The sequence below is a fragment of the Oncorhynchus tshawytscha genome, linkage group LG19 (assembly GCF_018296145.1).
Source record: "Oncorhynchus tshawytscha isolate Ot180627B linkage group LG19, Otsh_v2.0, whole genome shotgun sequence".
Lineage (NCBI taxonomy): Eukaryota > Metazoa > Chordata > Actinopteri > Salmoniformes > Salmonidae > Oncorhynchus > Oncorhynchus tshawytscha.
In genome coordinates, this window is record NC_056447.1 from 45,016,182 (window position 1) to 45,036,494 (window position 20,313).

Here is a 20,313-nt window from a genome sequence, read left to right on the forward strand (position 1 = left end):
GCACTCATTCTAAACGACAGTTTTTGGTAAACTATGTTAAAGATGGCAAAACTACAAACAGAACTGTATTGAGATCAAATGTTTTGTCAATGAGAAAATGAGCCGAATGTCGGCCAAAATCCATCTCACCCCAATGCCGGCGACTGGGCTTCCTTATCACCATATTTGATAGTGAGTGGAAACGCAACCGGATGCTTCACATTTATACATCTAGTAAAATCTGGCTAATTGTTCTGTTGTCTGACCAAAAGCAGAGCGCTATCGACACCCACTTGCCCATACACAAGTCTCCATATCTGGATGCAGCGGAGGGGAGAACGGCTCATAATGCCCGGAACGATTATGGAACAACATCAAATACCTAGAAACCATGTGTTTGTATGCAATTCCACTTCAGTTATTACCACATGCCGTTCTCCCCAATTAAGGTGCCACCAAGCACATGTGGATGCAGCTACCCGGTGTGAAGGAACTCACATCGGCAATCGCATTGAACAGGCTTGTCATGTTAGCTTATTGGCATGCCACGGTGACCAAGACTACATATTTCTCCCTCGCCCATCAAAATATTTTATTTTACAAGTTTTATCTAGCGCCATGTTGCGTTTGTTACAAGCTAGCAAACATAAACTGGGAAGTGCTCATCAGGACAACTGACTGAACCGAATCCACACTTGAGACTCAGGAGCGCGATAAACGTCATCAATTAGCCGCACTCCAATTGTGTGCAGTAGTAGGAAATCGTTAGATAGCACCAATGGCAGACCCATGCATTGTCACTCTACTATAAACACCCAACCAGTCCCCTCCCACCACCACCCTCTCCGATGAAAACCCCATGGGGTCGTATGGTTTACACTCGCTTTCTAATTTGGCTTAGCTAGACATATCAAACATTGTCGGTTACAGCAGAGGAAGGGAAATAAGAAAGGCACAGGTAACACACAGGTGGAATTGACCATTTCTATTTGAGGAAGCTGCAAAGGGGGAAAATGATTAAGACAAGCAATGGAATACTCAGCAGGTACTCACACTCAAACCATAAGGAGGAAAAATACAATGTAATGAACAACTTTTATTGTTTGCGCTGAATAAAAAAACAACAGTCCACTGAGGCCCACAGGAGAGATCATCATGCTGGGTTTAGAGACAAAACACGTGGCTGTGACACCAGAGACTGTTAGGAAAAGTAACTCAAATAAACAATAACCTTTAAGTCTGTATATTAAAGATCTTGAAGTGCAAACAAACTACCCACAGCACAGACATCTCAGTAAGTTACTGTATCTTCGTTGCTTTGGGTCATGATTTTGCAGCTTCTGATGTGCAGGACCCTCATGCAGTGTTCCGTGCATTCGTTTTGTTACAACCCAACATGAAATGGAGACAAAAGGACATTCCCCTGAACTAGGCACACGATCCTATAGGTGCATCTCAACTATTTCCTTGATTCCTTATGTCCTCCCTCGGTCTTCAAAGCACATTGAAGCATAGGATCTTCTCCTAAAGTGTTTTGAGAAAGATGCAAGGAAAGAGAAATCAAGGCAATACAGTTGAGATTCATCGTATCCCACCAGCCATTCTACATTACCACCCTACGTCCTAGACAAGACGCCTCTAAGACACTTGTGAGAATTTGAGCATCCCCCATCCAATTTAACACATTGACTTTTCTGCATGCCTCGATAAGGTGCCAAATTAGTTTTTGGACAGAGTATCTGAACAAATTACAGCAGGTGACATGCATGAGTAACATTGCCAAAATAATAGGAAGAGAAAAGACCATTCTATGCTGGACTTAAAACACAACCTAACTAAATTAGACGAGGGTCGTACGTAGATGTTTGGTACTTTTTAAGTTACCTGAAGCTTTCAAAAGTTAAATGGGGGCAGAAGAGAAAACACTTTCCACTACAGTGCCTCAATACCAGGGAATAACTATCCTTCAATGGAAATTATCAAGACGTTCAAATTTTGCAATGTTGACATTTACATACTTCTGAATAATTCTAGTACATTTTCAAATGAAGGAGCGCCTAGTTCACCAAATAGCAATGTGCAGTTACCATGGTAACATTAGTGTAAGTGTCCCCAATAGCACCCTATTCCCTATAAAGTGCACTACTTTTGACCAGAGCCAAGTAGTTCACTATATAGGGACTAGGGTGACATGTGGGACTCATACATATTGTCATTCAGTTAGCAGAACTGGAATACATCCTCAGTATACACAAATTAACAAAAAGACAACTGTTTATAAAATGACTTCAATAGTAAAAGTGCAACTGTGTGTACCTTTCTAATACTCAGTCAAAGTTCATTACTTCCCATTAACCAACCTTTACCCAATTTGTGCCCAATCATTCAAATCCTCCAAAATTAGCTTCAATGTTGCTATGTAACTAATGCCTATTTCGCTAAAACCAAATGGCTATGCACCTCGTTCTAATAGTCTACGTACTCAACTCAGTAATTCTTCTGCCCTTGTGTAGCTGCAGCAGGCTATCAACCACCATGCAGTGCGATGACAGAGTTAGTGGCATTGAATCAAGAGCTTAGTCAGGACATGGTTTCTCTGTCAGACATCTCAAGTACTAAGCAATGTTGGTGGGTGAAATTATTTCTGGCATTCCTGTTTGAAAGAAATGGGGAATTCAGGATGAGGTTTTAACCAATTCAGAAGCAACTGCCTGGCAAAAAAAAGAGGTACAAGTAAATAACCAAGATTTTGGGAAGTTCCATAGAAAGGTTACAAACAAAAATGTAACCAATGATAAACTGGGCCATTTGTCAGGAAGAAGCATACTTAGATGGCCTGCTTTAGCTAGCTCTTGTAGATGACGCTAGAAAAAGAACTGGAGCAAACAGCAGCATTATACAACTCTAGTCACACAATACCAGGAGCCCTTGAGTACAGGGCAATATACAGAACATTTTAAAATAAAGAAAATGAGTTCTGACTTATGCGCCATTACTGACCTATCCTTCCCTACTCCTAGTTACGCATCCAGAGTTAAACTATATCACAAAACCAGAAGAATAAAGCTAAGTGTTAACATCTAGCACCATCTCTATCCTCCATACACTACAGTGTAGAATGGGAGTAACAGACAATACAGATGATTCCTTCTTGGTTTAAACCAGAATTAACAGAAGACTGATAAAGCCCTAATAAAAACATCCAAAGTAAGAGCTGGAAGTAAATGAAAAACAGAATATTGACAAAAAGTTGAGAATATTTAGCAAAAAACCACAAGCTCTGCCATTTAGAGAAGTGGGATAAATAGATGCCTAGCGGACTAGGTATGGTATGTGTAGTATACACGGAAGTAACTGACGGACCCCACTGACTATTTTTCCACTGAAGTTATAACAGGATATATCCAAACAAATAAACCTCTGTCAGTGCTCCTCAGTTGGAAGGCTCATGTACACAGCCTTCTACACTTAACAGAATATGATCAAATACAAGTTTAGGAGAAAAAAGGAAAAAAAATTAATTGCAAAAAAAAATAAAAAATAAAATACTGATTATCCCTCTGAAATATGATACTTATACACAATTAAGCCACCTGGAAATAGTTTTGAAGAGATCATGACATTTGTGTTTGACATATTGCATCATTTCCATTGTTAAAAGATATGGAAAATAAGTTGCATTCAAGCAGTCTAACCCAGTGCTGGTGACAAATATACAGCTAGAACATCTTCATTCCTTTAGTCAAAAGTAGCAACCTAAACTATTTTTAAACATGAGGTGTTGCAACTCTGTTGATCCGTCCTCCAGTTGTTTTACGCGGCCACCTTGTTATCCTTCTGGAAGGCAAAAAATGTGACCCTTAATTTTGATGACTTCACTATTGTTAAAGTTATGTACAAGTGCTTAAAGGTAGTGATGAGGGAAAAACAAATCAAATAGTTACATGTCACAATATTCTTTTTGGGCTAGTTGGCTGTACCTGCACCAAAACTCCAGTATTTTTCCTTCATAGCTTGTTCTCCATCTTTAAATAGGGAGCCAATTTGTTTTCAGCACTTTTATTTCCATGACTGATTAAAACTCATTCTCATGCGCTCTCTGCAGCAGACATATCGTGAGCAATATGTCTGAAACATCAAATCGCAATACATATTCGTGAGAATGGCAATACACATTGTATCGGCACCTAAGTATCATGACAATATCGTATCTTGAGGTCCCTGGCAAATCCCAACCTTAATAGTTAACAAACATATACATTACCCTGTACTCAAAGTTCTCTGAGAACTCCCGTCCTCCCTGGCTTGTTCTGTTGTATCCTCCCCTGTAGCCGTGGCCTCCTTGGGGGGGGCCGAAGGACCCTCTGCTGGCCGAGCGTCCCCTGCCCCCGCGGAAGCCTATGCCGCCCCGCCCACGGTAGCCCCCACGGCCCCGACCCCCACGCAGAGGGATGCCGAACGTCTCCGAGTTCATCCGCCTCTCCTCGGCCCAGGTCTGCCTCCGCTCCCTGCCAATGAGAAAATGTTAGATGCTCAGCCGTGGTTGGACAAGGATGATGACAGTTCCTTGCTGAATCCACAATGGACTTGTATAGTACATGGAGTATGTGTATCAACAACAAAACATTGTATAGTATCAAAACATTAGCATGGGATAGAATGGATCTGAGAGAAGACAAAGACAAACCGTGGGAAACCAGAGCCTCCTCCAGATCTTTCTGCAGCTTTCCTGGAAAACAGAATAGAAGATAGTTATTATCACATATTGGGCATGCCCAAGGAAAAAAAAAAAATTGTATTGTTCGTTCTTAATCAAGATAAAGGGACAAAGAGGTAACTGCTATAAAAGCTTTGGGATGGATATGGGCAGCTGTAGCCTACCTGCTGTCATCACAGGAGATGTTGTCGAAGAAAGACTTTGACTTGTCATAGTATACGTTAGGCGTTAGGGCCTCTCCCCCTTCATCAGCGTTGCCCTCGCTGTTCAGGGTCTCCACCCCGGAATCGCCCTTATCCTCCCCGTTCACCGCTGCCTTCTCCGGCTTCTCATCTGTAGGATAACATTGAAGGTCAGACACTCATGAAAAATAAAGGAAGTTGCACACTATAATTTACTCTCAATAATATAAAGGGTAAATCACAAGTCAGACACCTTTCTTCAATATGGGCCATTACATTTTGGCAGGCGCACATCCACATAACTGGATACTATACTAAAATCAGTCTCTTTCACCAGGTGTTGGTGTTGAGTCACGTGACAGAGCCCCCCATTTTTCGACTGTTCTCCGGTACCTTTCAGTTTGAGCTTGCTGTGGAACTCTCTGTCAATCTCCTCCTTGTTGAACTGGGCATTGGCACTCTCAAAGTCAAAGTCCTTCTCGAACTTCATTGGCCCGTCTCGGCGCACGTTGAAGTGGCCCCTGCCGCGGTGTCCGCCACCACGACCACGCCTCTGAGGTTGGGGGCAGCCAGCTGGGAAACAGAGACAGAAGAGACAATATTAGCATATAAAACATGTAGCAATCACCACAAACAATTAAATAATACCACAAAATGAGTAGAATATTAATAATAAAAGTATGCAGACATTTCCACTGCATCCTAGGCTAGTTGAGAGCACAGGAAACTATCCCAGGTATAACCATATACACTCGAAAGAAAAGCACAAATGGCCTGCCTTCCATCAGACTTCAAAATATTATAACCCTGACAGATGTGACAAATTCCAGCAGCACATAACCATAAAGCGTGAACAGCGTTACCATCAAAACACACTACAAACCCACACAACATATCGGCAACTATTTGGAAAATAGAATAACTAGAACACAACTTCGACTAAACAGAGCAGCCATCTCATTACTTCTATTGACATGAAGAGCATGTCAATCTGTGCACAGCAATGCAGACAGTCGCAAGCAACGGACCATGTAATGTAACCAGCTATGTAACCTACTACAGCACACAGGATATGTACATTAACATGGGCGCGACGGTTTGAGTAGAAGTAACTAGGGCATGCAGAGTCTGAATAGGCGTGGAGCTGAGCTCGGAGGACGGTTAGAGCAGAGGGGGCCAGTTAACCTGCTGGCCGTTGACTGGCATCCCTGCCTTCACCTAGCGCCTGCTGCTCAGACTCTGGTCTGGGTGCTTTTTGGCCCTCTGTGCCTGGAATGGTACGGTCCTTCAGTTTAGAGAGCTCGGATCAACTTTAATAAAGAGATTTAGCCCAACACTATAGACTCCTACCTTAGAAAAAGGCACAATTGGTTTAAATGCAGAACCTCTGGAACAGAACTTTACAATCACGGGCCATTTTTGTTTTTTACAAATGCTAACTTAGGGGTTGCAGTCCCCAAAATATAAAACACACAGGTAAAGCGTCCGATAGGTCTCACCTGAGGCGCTAAAGACAGAGTGCATAAGCCCTGCAGTGGAAGCCCTATCTACAGCAGTGGTGTGGTGTTGATGAGAGATCGGTGCATTGCGGAGCGCAGGCCAGGCCTGGTTACTGCGGGCTCCACTGACAGTCTCACCGGTCCTCCTGGGTTCACCTCCGTCCTGGATATGGTGGTGGTGCTGCTGGGCCTTCTGGTGGACGGGGCCGGCAGCTGCAGCCGAGGGGGCCGTGCGGCCGGGAGCGGGACTCCTGCGGCCCAAGCCAGGGGCTGGGGGGCCCGATGGGGTGGCCTGGACAACCTGCTCTAGGGTGGGGCTCTTCCTCAGAGGGTCCAGAGAGGGGCTAGTGCGGACTGGTAGAAAAGAGGGGTTGGGGTTACACTGGGATACTCAACACTGCTGAGACAACAATTACTCAGCACTGGCCCGTCAAGAGTCAGATTCACACTACCTTTCAAAAGTTAAGGGTCATTTAGAAATGTCCTGGTTTTTGAAGAGGCGACTCCAGGATGCTGGCCTTCTAGGAAGAGTTCCTCTGTCCAGTGTGTGTTCTTTTGCCCATCTTAATCTTTTATTTTTATTGGCCAGTCTAAGATGTTGCTTTTTCTTTGCAACTCTGCCTAGAAGGCCAGCATTCCGGAGTCGCCTCTTCACTGTTGACATTGAGACTGGTGTTTTGCAGGTACTATTTCATGAAGCTGTCAGTTGAGGACTTGTGGGGCATCAGTTTCTCAAATTAGACACTAATGTCCTCTTGCTCAGTTGTGCACCGGGGCCTCCCACTCCTCTTTCTATTCTGGTTAGAGCCAGTTTGCACTGTTCTGTGAAGGGAGTAGTACACAGCATTGTACGAGATCTTCAGTTTCTCACATGGAATAGCCTTCATTTCTCAGAACAAGAATAGACTGACGAGTTTCAGAAGAAAGTTCTACGTTTCTGGCCATTTTGAGCTTGTAATCGAACCCACAAATGCTGATGCTCCAGATACTCAACTAGTCTAAAGGCCAGTTTTATTGTTTCTTTAAATCAGCACCTCAGTTTTCAGCTGTGCTAAAATAATTGCAAAAGCATTTTCTAATGATCAATTTGCCTTTTAAAATGATAAACTTGGATTAGCTAACACATCGTGCCATTAGAACACAGGAGTGATGGTTGCTGATAACGGGCCTCTGTACATCTATGTAGATATTCCATTAAAAATCGGCAGTTTCCAAGTGCATTTATTTCAAAAACAAGGACATCTGTAAGTAACACCAAAATCTTGAATGGTAGTGTAGTTGACAACAAACCTACATAATACAGTGTGTTGAAGACATACAGGTTGCGTGTTGTGAAAAGCATGATATGTTATTTGAGAAGACTCGTACTGATCCACATTCTAGTTTTCCAAAGCAGTATAGGTTGACCTCATTGTGCTCTTCACAAGACTATACACAGGCCTAACATACATAAGCGCCACAGTGGTTTCCTTCTTTTACCTTTAGATACAAGGGTAGTAGTGGTACCCAGAGAGCGTGAATCAGTGGGGAGAGCAGCGCCAATAGCACTGCTCTGAGACTGGGGTGCAGCTGAGCTTGTGTCACTCCCAAAGGAGGGGACTGATCTTCCTGTATGGAGAGGAACAGCAGGTGTAGAGTATTTAGGGCAACGGCACAAGGTGGAGAGTCCTCTCTGGATAGTATACGTTCCAAATGGCCTCATTTCATGATTTGGCGAGTTCCTGACCCGTGATCCTGATTGATTAGCATCAGTGTAATAGAGCAGACATGGTGAGTGGTACTGTCTAATTGAGAAACGACATAGTGAGAGTCTATTTAGTGTGAGAGTCTATAAAGTGTGTACTCTGTCCCTTTTTGAATGTCTAATAAGTGTAGTTGAGACAAGGAAAGTGACTGACAATAGTGGAGCCTACAGTCCAACCTTCCTCTGCTCCTGTGGAATGCCCAACCTGATCCATGGACCACATGAAGACCCGCAACCCTCGGAAAGCATGCAGGACTATGTTCTTTCCTGACAGTTGGCTTAAAAAGTAGACTAATATCTACCCGCATTTCACAGGTAGTTGACTCAATGCATAGCATTAGCACACATTTGCAAAATGTGACTGAAACACTTAACAGGACTAATTTCAGCCTTAGAAAACACTTGACATTAGTAAAGTACAACTGATAATAGACCTTGAACACATGTGACATTAACTTAGCTAGCGATCACTTCCTCACCATATCCAGGCCTCGTGCTGCTGTGGCTCTTACCGACACCAACGGCGCCAAACTGCGGGGACACCAAGGGGCTGGTGCTGAACTGGTTGTACGGGGGCACCGGGGCTCGGTTGAATAGGCCGTAGGAGCCCACCGACTGAAACGATGCCGATGCGGCAGCAGGAGCAGGCAGAGGGGCCGAGCCCATGGACGACTGGAGAGGAGAAAAAGGGTGATCAAGCCAAATATTAGTACACAGCGCAATGGAAAGACAACTATATTGCTTTTGTATAGTGGAATGGCAATGCAAATTGACACTTGGCTGATTCTTGACTTTTATTGAACGTGTCTTTGTTTCACATGGGTGTACTTGGGATATTTAATTTCTTTGGGGTTGGGAGAAGCTGCCCATACCTGGACGATGGCCGGGTCCTGAGGGAGAGAGCATGTTGGCTTGGGCGGCTCACATACAGTCAGGTCCTTAATGTCACTACCTCGAAAGATGATGTACTCAAAGATCTCATCTCGGGGCGGGATGGGCCTATCGGTGGGCCGATCCTCTGTGCCAAAAGAGCGAACTACGGAGGAAAGACAAAACATAGTTAGCATAGGCAGTGACATCAAATTTAAGTTTATTGGTCATGTACACAGATTGCAGGTGAAGGGAAATGCGTGTTTCTAGCACCAACAGTGCAGTAATACAACACTACACACAAATCCTCAAAATAAAGTTTTTAAAGAAAAATCTGAACGACCAATGTCAGAGTCCGAAATATATACACTGTGTACACAAGAACACCTTCATATTTTTGCTCTATCGACACACAGCAGCCAGAAAGTATTCAGACCCCTTGACATTTCCACAATTAGCTACGTTAAAGCCTTATTCTAAAATGTATTAGATTCAATTCACAAACACCACAGAGCCTACCAAAAACAGGTTTAGAAATTTTAGCAAATGTATATATAAAAAAATACAGTAACTGAAATATCATGTATTCAGACCAGTAATTTGTTGAAGCACCTTTGGCAGCGATTACAGCCTAGAGTCTTCTTGGGTATGACGCTACAAGCTGTTTCTCCCATTCGCCTCCACAGATCAACTCAAGCTTTGTCAGGTTGGATGGGGAGCGTCGCTGCACAGCCATTTCAGGTCTCTCCAGAGATATTCGATCGGGAACAAGTCCAGGCACATTCAAGGACATGTCCCGAAGCCACTCCTGCGTTGTCTTCGCTGTGTGCTTAGGGTCTTTGTCCTGTTGGAAGGTGAAACTTCAACCCAGTCTGAGGTCCTGAGCAGGTTTTCATCAAGGATCTCTGTACTTCACTCCACTCATCTTTCCCCTGATTTTGACCAGTCTCCCAATCCCTGCCGCTGAAAAACATCCCCACAGCATGATGCTGCCACCACGCTTCACCGTAGGGATAGTGCCAGGTTTCCTCCAGAAGTGACGCTTGGCATTTCCTCAGACCAGAATCTTGTTCCTCGCGGTCTGAGAGTCCTTTTTAGGTGCCTTTTGGAAAACTCCAAGCGGGCTGTCATGAGTCTTCAACTTTAGAGTGTCTTTCGTCTGGCCACTCTACCATAAAGGCCTGATTGGTGGAGTGCTGCAGAGACAGTTGTTCTTCTGGAAGGTTCTGCCATCTCCACAGAGGAAGTCTGAAGCTCTGTTAGAGTGACCATTGAGTCTTTAGTCACCTCCATGACTGCTCAGTTTGGCCAGGCAACCAGCTCTAAGAAGAGTCTTAGTTTGGAACCACCATTACCATTTAAGAATGATGGAAGCTACAGTGTTCTTGAACCTTCAAGGATGCAGAATTGTTTTGGTACACTTCCACAAATCTGTGCCTCGACACGATCCTGTCTCGGAGCCCCATGGACAATTCCTTCGACCTCATGGCTTTATTTTTGCTCTGACATGCACTGTCAACTTTGGGACCTTTACATAGATAGGTATGTACCTTTCCAAATCATGTCCAATCAATTGAATTTACCACAGGTGGACTCCAATCAAGTAGAAATATAAAGTAGAAATATCTCAAGGATGATCAATGGAAACAGGATACAATGGAGCTCAATTGAGTCTCATAGCAATAGGTGTCCTCCTTTGCGAGGCATTGGAAAACCTCCCTGGTCTTTGTGGTTGAATCTGTGTTTGAAATTCACTGCTCGACTGAGAGACCTTACAATTATTTGTATGTGTGGGGTACAGAGATGAGTTCGACACTCAAAAATCATGTTAAACACTATTATTGCACAGAAGGAGTCCATGCAACTTGTGACTTGTTCAGGAGTGAAACTTTTCTTAACTTAAGGCTTGAATGATTATTGACTCAAGACATTTCAGCATTACATTTTGTATTCATTTGTAAAAATGTCAACAACAAAAAATTATACTTTGACATTATGGGTTAGTGTGTAGGTCAGTAACAAAAACATTTAATCCATTTTAAATTCAGGCTTTAACACAACAAAGGCACTGTAAATAGGGCAGCAGTCTAAGGTGCAGGGTAGAGTACAGGTTGGTGACTGGCTAGTAACAGTGACTAAGGTTCATGGCAGGGTACTGGGCGGAGGCTGGTTAGTGGTGACTATTTAAGTTGATGCACCTGTACAGTCTCTACCTAGATGGTGGCGGGGTAAACAGGCCGTGGCTCGGGTGGCTGAGATCCTTGATGATCTTCTTGGCCTTCCTGTGACACAGGGAGCTGTAGATGTCTTGGAGGGCAGGCAGTGTGCCCCCGTTGATGCGTTAGGCTGACCGCACCACCCTCTGGAGAGCCCGGCGATTGCAGATGGTGCAATTGATACAGCCCGACAGGATGCTCTCAATGGCCAAGCCGAAGCCCTCCATTCCCTGTAGTCCAAGATAGGCTCCTTGCCGTGGTAACGTTGAGGGAGAGGTTGTTGTCCTGGCACCACACTGTCAGGTCTCTGACCTCCTCCCTATAGGCTGTCTCATCATAGTCAGTGATCCAGGTTGTGTCGTCTGCAAACTTAATCATTGTGTTGGAGTCGTGCACGGCCACTCACTCAAGCGTGAACAGGGAGTACAGGAAAAGACTGCGCATGCACCCCTGAGGGGCCCCAGTGTTGAGGGTCAGCATGGCGTATGTGTTGTTGCCTACCCTCAACACCTTGGGGCGGCCCTTGAGGAAGTCCAGGATCCAGTTGCAGAGGAAGGTGTTTAGTCCCAGGGTCCTTAGCTTAGTGATGAGCTTTGAGGGCACTATGGTGTTGAAGGCTGAGTTGATGTAGTTGATGAAAAGCATTCTTACTTTAGGTTTTCCTCTTGTTGGAGGTGGGATAGGGCAGTGTGTAGTATGACGGAGATTGCATCGTGTGTGAAGTATAGTCAGAATAGGAATAAAAAAACGTGTGTACGCCTTCACCACACTGTCTGTGTGAATGGACCATTGCAGGTGATGTGCACGCCGAGGAACTTGAAACGTTTGACCCTCTCCACTGCAGCCCCTTAGACGTGGATGAGTGTGCTCGCTCTTCCGTCGCCTGAAGTACACAATCAGCTTTTTCGTTTTGTTGACGTTGAGGGAGAGGCTATTTTCCTGGCACCACTCCACCAGGGCTCTCACCTCCCCCCTGTAGGTTAACTCGTCGTTGTTGATAATCAGGCCATGACGTTGTGTGTTCAGAAAACAGGGAGTACAGGAGGGGGCTGAGCACACACCCCTGTGGGGCCCTTGTTGAGGATCAGTGTGGGGGAGGGGTTGTTGCCTACCTTCACCACTTGGGGTCGGCCCATCAGGAAGTCCAGGACCCCGTTGCAGAGGGAGGGTTCTCAGCTTAGTGATGAGCTTGGATGGCAGTATGGTGTTAAACACTTGAGCTCTGGTCGATGAACAACATTCTTATAGGCATTTCTCTTGTCCAGGTGGGATAGGGCAATGTGCAGTGGCGATTGTGCCGTCCGAACTGTTGGGGCGGTATGAGAATTGTAGTGGGTGTCGGTTAAGGTGGAGGTGATATGGCACTTAACTAGCCTCTTGACTTCATGATGACGGAACTGAATGCTATGGAGCAATAATCATTTAGTTCAGTTACCTTCAAAAGTGCTTTTTGAATGAATGCTTACGAGCCTGCTGCTGCCTACCATCGCTGTCAGACTGCTCTATCAAATCAGACGTAATTATAACATAACACACAGAAATACAAGTCTTAGGTCATTAATATGGTCGAATCCGGAAATGATCATTTTGAAAACAAAACGTTTATTATTTCAGTGAAATACGGAACCGTTCCATATTTTATCTAACGGGTGGCATCCCTAAGTCTAAATATTAATATATTGCCTGCTAACCTGGATTTATTTTAGCTAAATATGCAGGTGTAAAAATATATACTTCTGTGTATTGATTTTAAGAAAGGCATTGATGTTTATGGTTCGGTACATTCATGCAACGGTTGTGCTTTATTCGCAAATGCGCTTTTGTAAAATCATCCCGTCATGCGAAGTTGGCTGTCTTTGTTCGGAAGAATTAGTCTTCACACAGTTCACAACGAGCCAGGCGGCCCAAACTGCTGCATATACCCTGACTGTTGCAAGAGAAGTGACACAATTTACCTAGTTAAAAGAAATGTTAGCAGGCAATATTAACTAAATATACAGGTTTAAAAATATATACATGTGTATTGATTTTAAGAAAAGGCATTGATGTTTATGGTTAGGTATAGGTTGGAGCAACGACGGTCCTTTTTTCGCCAATGCGCACCGCATCGATTACATGCAGATAAACTAGAAATATCAACCATGTGTAGTTAACTAGTGATTATGATTGATTTTTATAAGAAGTTCAATGCTAGCTAGCAACTTACCGTGGCTTCTTACTGCATTCACGGTACAGGTAGGCTCCTCGTGGAGTGCAATGAGAGGCAGGTGGTTAGAGCGTCGGACTAGTTAACTGTAAGGTTGCAAGATTGAATCCCGGCGCTGACAAGGTAAAAATCTGTCCTTCTGCCCCTGAACAAGGCAGTTAACCCACCGTTCCTAGGCAGTCATTGAAAATAAAAATGTGTTAGGCCTCCCGGGTGGAGCAGTGGTTAAGGGCACTGTCCTGCGGCGCCAGCTGTGCAATCAGAGTCCCTGGGTTCGCGCCCAGGCTCTGTCGTAACCGGCCGCGACTGGGAGGTCCGTGGGGCAACGCACAATTGGCCTAGTGTCATCCGGGTTAGGGAGGGCTTGGTCGGTAGGGGTGTCCTGGTCTCATTGCGCACCAGCGACTCCTGTGGCGGGCCGGGCGCAGTGTACGCTAACCAGGTGCACGGTGTTTCCTCCGACACATTGGCTTCCGGGTTGGATGCGCGCTGTGTTAAGAAGCAGTTTGGTTGGAGGACGCATGACTTTCAACCTTCGTCTCTCCCGAGCCCGTACGGGAGTTGTAGCGATGAGACAAGATAGTAGCTACTAAAAACAATTGGATACCACGAAATTGTGGAGAAAAGGGGGTAAAATATATATATTTTTTTAAAGAATGTGTTACTTCTTAGGGAGGATGTTCCTCCGGTGGGATCAAATCAGCGGATAATCAGCGGATATTTTAGAGCGCCACTGATTGTTTTCGCTAAAACTCAAACTTTCATTAAAACACAAATGCAAGGTAGTGAATTAAAGCTACACTCGTTGTGAATCTAGCCACCGAGTCAGATTTGTAAAATGCTTTTCGGCGAAAGCATGAGAAGCGAATATGTGATAGCATGCACCCCCCCCCGAATACCAGACCGTCAACAAAACAGATTTAGCGGTAGCCGGCGCTACCCAAAACGCAGAAATAAAATATAAAACATTCATTACCTTTGACGAGCTTCTTTCTTGGCACTCCTATATGTCACATAAACATCACAATTGGGTCTTTTTCACGATTAAATCCGTCATTGTATACCCAAAATGTGACGACCGGTCTGATCCAGAAAAATGCCCCTTTACATGACGCAACGTCACTTTTTAAAATTACAAAAGTTACCTATAAACTTTTACAAATCACTTCAAATTGCTTTTCTAAACCAACTTTAGGTATTAATAAACGTTAATAGTCTATTAGATTGATCACGGGGCGATCTGTATTCGATAGCAGCAAGTCTTGAAATCGTCGTCCATGTTTTCACTTTCAAAACATCCTGTGGAGTGAGCCCAAAGAAAGGAATCGCGTCACGTTTCCAAACCAAGGATAAACTAGGCCCAAAATGACAGCATTGGCGACATCGTGTGGAAGCTGTAGGCGTTTACAGGGGCTTGATAAGTATTTTCCTTCGCCTTAGGCAATGCAATGACTGGCGGATGGATATATATATATTTTTTTAGTGACCAGTTTTTCGAAGGATTTTGACTCCTAAACACGTTCTGTAATAGCCACAGACACGATTTAACCAGTTTTAGAGACTTCAGAGTGTTTTCTATACACACACACTAATCATATGCATATACTATATTCCTGGCATGAGTAGCAGGGCGCTGAAATGTTGCGCGATTTTTAACAAAAAGCTGCGAAAATTCACAGCCTCCCTATTAACTGACTTTAAAGAAAAGGTGTAAAAAAACATGTCACAAAAAAATAAAGGGATCACTTAAAATAACACATCCTAGATCTGAATGAAATATTCTTATTAAATACTTTTTTCTTTACATAGTTGATGGGCTGACAACAAAATCACAAAAATGATCAATGGAAATCAAATTGATCAACCCATGGAGGTCTGTGGAAAACCACACTACAGGCTGATCCAACTTTGATGTAATGTCCTTAAAACAAGTCAAAATGAGGCTCAGTAGTGTGTGTGGCCTCCATGTGCCTGTATGGCCTCCCTACAATGCCTGGGCATGCTCCTGATGAGATGGTCTCCTGAGGGATCTCCTCCCCGACCTGGACTAAAGCATCCGCCAACTCCTGGACAGTCTGTGGTGCAACGTGGCGTTGGTGGATGGGGGGGGGGGAGCGAGACATGATGTCCCAGATGTGCTCAATTGGATTCAGGTCTGGGGAACGGGCGGGCCAGTTCATAGCATCAATGCCTTCCTCTTGCAGGAACTGCTGACACACTCCAGCCACATGAGGTCTAGTATTGTCTTGCATTAGGAGGAACCCAGGGCCAACCGCACCAGCATATGGTCTCACAAGGGGTCTGAGGATCTCATCTCTGTACCTAATGGCAGTCAGGCTACCTCTGGCGAGCACATGGACGGCTGTGCGGACCCCCAAAGAAATATCACCCCACACCATGACTGACCCACCGCCAAACCGGTCATGCTGGAGGATGTTGCAGGCAGCAGAACGTTCTCCACGGCGTCTCCAGACTCTGTCACGTGCTCAGTGTGAACCTGCTGTCATCTGCGAAGAGCACAGGGCGCCAGTGGCGAATTTGCCAATCTTGGTGTTCTCTGGCAAATGCCAAACATCCTGCACGGTGTAAAGCTGTAAGCACAACCCCCACCTGTGGACGTCGGGCCCTCATACCACCCTCATGGAGTCTGTTTCTGACTGTTTGAGCAGACACATGCACATTTGTGGCCTGCTGGAGGTCATTTTGCAGGGCTCTGGCAGTGAAAACCTTCTTGCCACATCTCGCATTGATGTGCCATCCTGGATGAGCTGCACTACCTGAGCCACTTGTGTGGGTTGTAGACTCCGCCTCATGCTACCACTAGAGTGAAAGCACCGCCAGCATTCAAAAGTGACCAAAACATCTGCCAGGAAGCATAGGAACTGAGAAGGGGTCTGTGGTCCCCACCTGCAGAACCACTCCTTTATTGGGGGTGTCTTGCTAAATGCCTATAACTTCCACCTGTTGTCTATTCCATTTGCACAACAGCATGTGAAATGTATTGTCAGTGTTGCTTCCTAAGTGGACAGTTTGATTTCACAGAAGTGTGATTGACTTGGAGTTACATTGTGTTGTTTAAGTGTTCCCTTTATTTTGTTTTGAGCAGTGTATATAAAAATAAATCTGCCAAATCGGTGTCCAAAAACACCAATTTCCGATTGTTATGAAAACTTGAAATCGGCCCTAATTAATTGGCCATTCCAATTAATCGGTCGACCTCTAATTCACACCCTATTAAGCATTAGCCCAACCCATTTCTTTAAGGGTTGATTCGAGTGTTTTGTCCTAACAGCAGCAGTCAAGCACCCAAGCTTACTGGCCAACGGCTAGCTACTTCAAACAGAAATGAGAAAAAAGCTCATGGACCATTTTACACACCCTATTGAAATGGATACTTGCATAGTGGAGTCTTGTTAAGACATGTAGCTAGCTAAACAATTAACCATAATCCCAACTCATGACGTTACTACCCTGCATGAAACTGCAGGTAGCTAATCAACCAGGTTCAAATGTTAGCTAGCTAACATTAGGCTATAACTAGAAAGGCAAATGGCTCTGAGATACAAATAATATTACTACACAGATGATACACAATGTTAGCTAGTGAGACAGCTAACTTTAACTAACTAGCTGTACACTAACTAGCAATGGAAACGACTGTCAAAATGAGAAACGTGTAAAATCTGAAAATGTAGCTAGCTGGACTATCATGGATGGATGCTTCTCCCGGTCACGGATGCTATGGTTGCCCTTAGTTTGAAGATGTAATCCGGAGACAGGTGTTTTCTCCATCTCCTTAGCTATCATACTCAAATTCCACTCGAGTTCCACTTATTTCAAAAGTCGGTCCTCCAGAATGTGGAGAGCAACACTTCTAGTTCTAAAGACATGTTTGACAGGATTACCTACACATACTGACCAGCTCAAACAGACAGAAGTCTGCTACATAGCAGACCAATCTGAACTCATCTCTCAGCATGTCCAGCCCCCTCATTATCTCAGCCAATCATGGCTAGCTAGAAAGTTGCTGTCTTTCTGTGGCTAAGCCAACTAGGCTAATAATTTAACAATTGTATTCATATTTACAGATGGCATACAAGTCTGTTATTAAGACACATGAAAGTTCATATTCCAGAAGACATTTCTGGAAACAAAAAAAAAGTTTAAGTTCAAATGGCTGTGAAGTGGTGACCTGTGACATATGCCTAGTTTCCTGAAACGAGTCACACTTGTTCGTAAACAAAAGTTGGACATCCTGTGGTTCGCTTACATACAGTACACAGGTTTCTACTAGGATCAGGAAGATTGTTGAGTTACTTAAAATTAGTGGTGCAGTTTTAGTTTTTCAGCCAGGTGAATGTTCAATGACATCAATCACTTTAACCCTCACAACCTGGAAACACGGACTGAAATACATAGCTAGTCTGATTTTGATCTCAGCTTAGATACTAACTTGCTGGCACCAGTTTTCCCAGTCACATTACTCAGAACAGCGCCAAATTAGAGGCTGGCAAATTGCTAAAATCCAGCACAATCACTCCTCAACAAGCTGATGTTGAGTTGCTTGTGAATGTTAGCAATGCAGTTGTCACGCTACAGCACCGTTAGTTCATCATATGGTAAGGTTACATGATACTCTCAGCATGTACTTAAAATAAACATGGTTCGCTTGCCAACTAGAAAACAAGTTACATCACCAGGTAGCTAATGCAGTCCAGGAGCCTAAGCACTTATAAATTCATAACATATTGTATGAATTAGAATTCCTAAAATATCATACGAATTGCAAAAAGATAATTGCAGGACGTAACATATACAATACAAAATGGATGACATAGTAGTACAGTTTTCTGGGACCCGTTTTGTCTCGTGACAAAACTACTGGCTGAAATTATCATTCATGTCTATCTGCGGACTGCGGTTACTACATGCCGCGCACACTACATACCTCGCCTACTGCCATTGCATTGAGGCAGCTAGCGCCGTCTCTGGCCCACACTCCAGCACAGCAGGTGGCGGTAATGCACCAATAATGTTGGATGCAAACCGGCAAAAAAAAACACCAAAGAAGAAGTAGGCTGCTAGCTTGCTAGGGGACACCAGTAGTGTCCTTCGTCCCCGTCTGCTGAGCACTGCTTTCAAATAAAATGTTATTTGTCACATGCTTCATAGACAACAGGTGTAGACTAAAAGTGAAATGGTTACTTGCGGGGCCATTTCCAACAACAGTTAAATAAGCTTTATTTCTATAAAAAATATATATAAATAGTGGAAGGAATAAATACAGTAAATAACAAATAAAATGAGTAATATATGGCTATATATAGGGAGTAGAAAATAACATGACTACATACAGAAAGTATCAGTACCGAGTCAATGTGCAGGGGTACAAGGTAATTGAGGTAGCCATAGGTAGGGTTAAAGTGACTAGACAACCAGATAGATAAGAAAGTAGCAGCAGCATATGTGCGAGTGTGAAAGTGTATGTAAGGCGTCAGTATGCATGTTTGTGTGTGGGCGTATGTCGTGTGTGTTGGGGTGTCAATGCAAGTGTGTGGGTAGAGTCCAGTGTGTGCAAAGAGTCAGTGCAAAAAAGGGTCCATGCAAGTAGCCCGGGTAGCCATTCGATTTGCTTTTTAGGGTCCTGTTAGTAAACAATGAGGTGTAATGGGTTCGTACTCAAAAATGTTACATAAAGCTTACATCGTTACTCAATGTTTGTTGGTTCCAGACTTGGTGAATTGGTACCTCTTTTGCTGTGCAATTCTATAAACGTTACAGTGAAGGAAGTTGCTAGCTAGCTGAATGTTTGTGGTAATGCGTAGTGGGTGCGGTCCACAGATAGACCACTCCTAAAAATTATACAAAAGCGCTGGAGCATCCCTTTAAGCATTTACAAATTCTGAAAATTTTGTAAGAATTGGAATTTGTTTAACTACTATGAAATGATATTAGGGGCTTCCAGAGTGGCGCAGCGGTCTAGGCACTGCATTTCAGTGATAAAGGAGTCACTACAGACCCTGGTTCGATTCCAGGTTGTACCACAACAGGCCTTGATTGAGAGTCCCATAGGGCGGCGCACAATTGGCCCAACCCGTCATTGTAAATACAATTTTGTTCTTCACTGACTTGCCTAGTTAAATAAAGGTTCAATTAATTTTTTTTTTTTTAAATGGATGACGTGGTGCACAATTTTCGGGGACCTGTTTTGGCTCGTGAGCGCTACATTCAAAGCTACTGCTGCCGGCAGAAATTATACAAATCCTTTAAAGCATCACTTTAGCTAGCTAACTAGCAGGATAGTCAATTAGCTAGCTAGCTTGTTAGCTAACTACACAACTTTTTCAGAACAGCAAGGAAACAATAACAATCCACAAGGTGTGAAGAAATTGCGTTTGTTTAGAGGCATCTCTGTATGTATTTAGTTGGTGCACAACAGTGCTGATACATTATTATTTGCACGAGTTATTTACCTTTTGCAAGTGCGACAGTCGAATTCTCAGTATCAATAGTGTAGAGGATCCCTTCGTAACGAATTTCGGCCTTCGAGATTAGGCTGATTTTGCTCCCGATATAAGGGGTTCCTCCACTCATGGTGTCTTCCCGGTCTTAGATGGCTAAATTGCCAACGATCTCCCTCCCAACTGAACGTTTCTTTGAATAATTTAACTTTGGCTAGCTCTGTTTTGTGCTTCTCTGACTTGCTATATTTTTGGTCCTCCACTACAATATGGCTACCTCATTTTCCACCGTCTTTCTAAACACGGGGGCTAACGGGAAATCAAAATCTCGCGCTTTTTCACCAAAGTCTGGAACATGTCTGCTAAATATAAACAATAATAATAAAGCTTTGATTTGCAGATTAGTATGCCTATTTAATTCCTTCTATATCTATATGAT

General features: G+C 43.9%; 1 protein-coding gene across 5 annotated transcripts; it reads right to left on the reverse strand.

The window, feature by feature from the left end:
- Window positions 1–1,060: 1,060 nt before the first annotated feature.
- lsm14aa (LSM14A mRNA processing body assembly factor a) lies at window positions 1,061–20,193 on the reverse strand. Of its 5 annotated transcripts, none has more exons than XM_042301735.1 (10): window positions 19,887–20,192; window positions 8,994–9,157; window positions 8,634–8,793; window positions 7,857–7,985; window positions 6,378–6,731; window positions 5,272–5,451; window positions 4,861–5,029; window positions 4,667–4,708; window positions 4,244–4,487; window positions 1,061–3,816 (listed from the first exon to the last, which is right to left on the reverse strand). In XM_042301735.1, exons 1-10 carry the CDS (start codon window positions 20,005–20,007, stop codon window positions 3,793–3,795), a joined length of 1,587 nt encoding a protein of 528 aa, XP_042157669.1. In that variant the 5' UTR covers window positions 20,008–20,192; the 3' UTR covers window positions 1,061–3,792. The 5 variants fall into 5 exon arrangements, with proteins under 5 accessions (XP_042157669.1, XP_042157668.1, XP_042157667.1 ...); XM_042301734.1 differs by having other exon boundaries at window positions 1,061–3,813; window positions 8,601–8,793; XM_042301733.1 differs by having other exon boundaries at window positions 8,601–8,793.
- Between the last annotated feature and the right edge of the window lie 120 nt (window positions 20,194–20,313).

What these genes read in the sequence shown, in the direction of transcription:
- lsm14aa (XM_042301733.1), bottom strand. Translation starts at nt 20,007, where the DNA reads ATGAGTGGAGGAACCCCTTATATCGGGAGCAAAATCAGCCTAATCTCG. An exon ending in GACTGTCGCACTTGCAAAAG is followed by an intron (nt 9,158 to 19,886) that starts GTAAATAACTCG and finishes TTTCCTCCGTAG; the next exon opens with TTCGCTCTTTTGGCACAGAG. An exon ending in CAGCACGAGGCCTGGATATG is followed by an intron (nt 7,986 to 8,600) that starts GTGAGGAAGTGA and finishes CTCTCCATACAG; the next exon opens with GAAGATCAGTCCCCTCCTTT.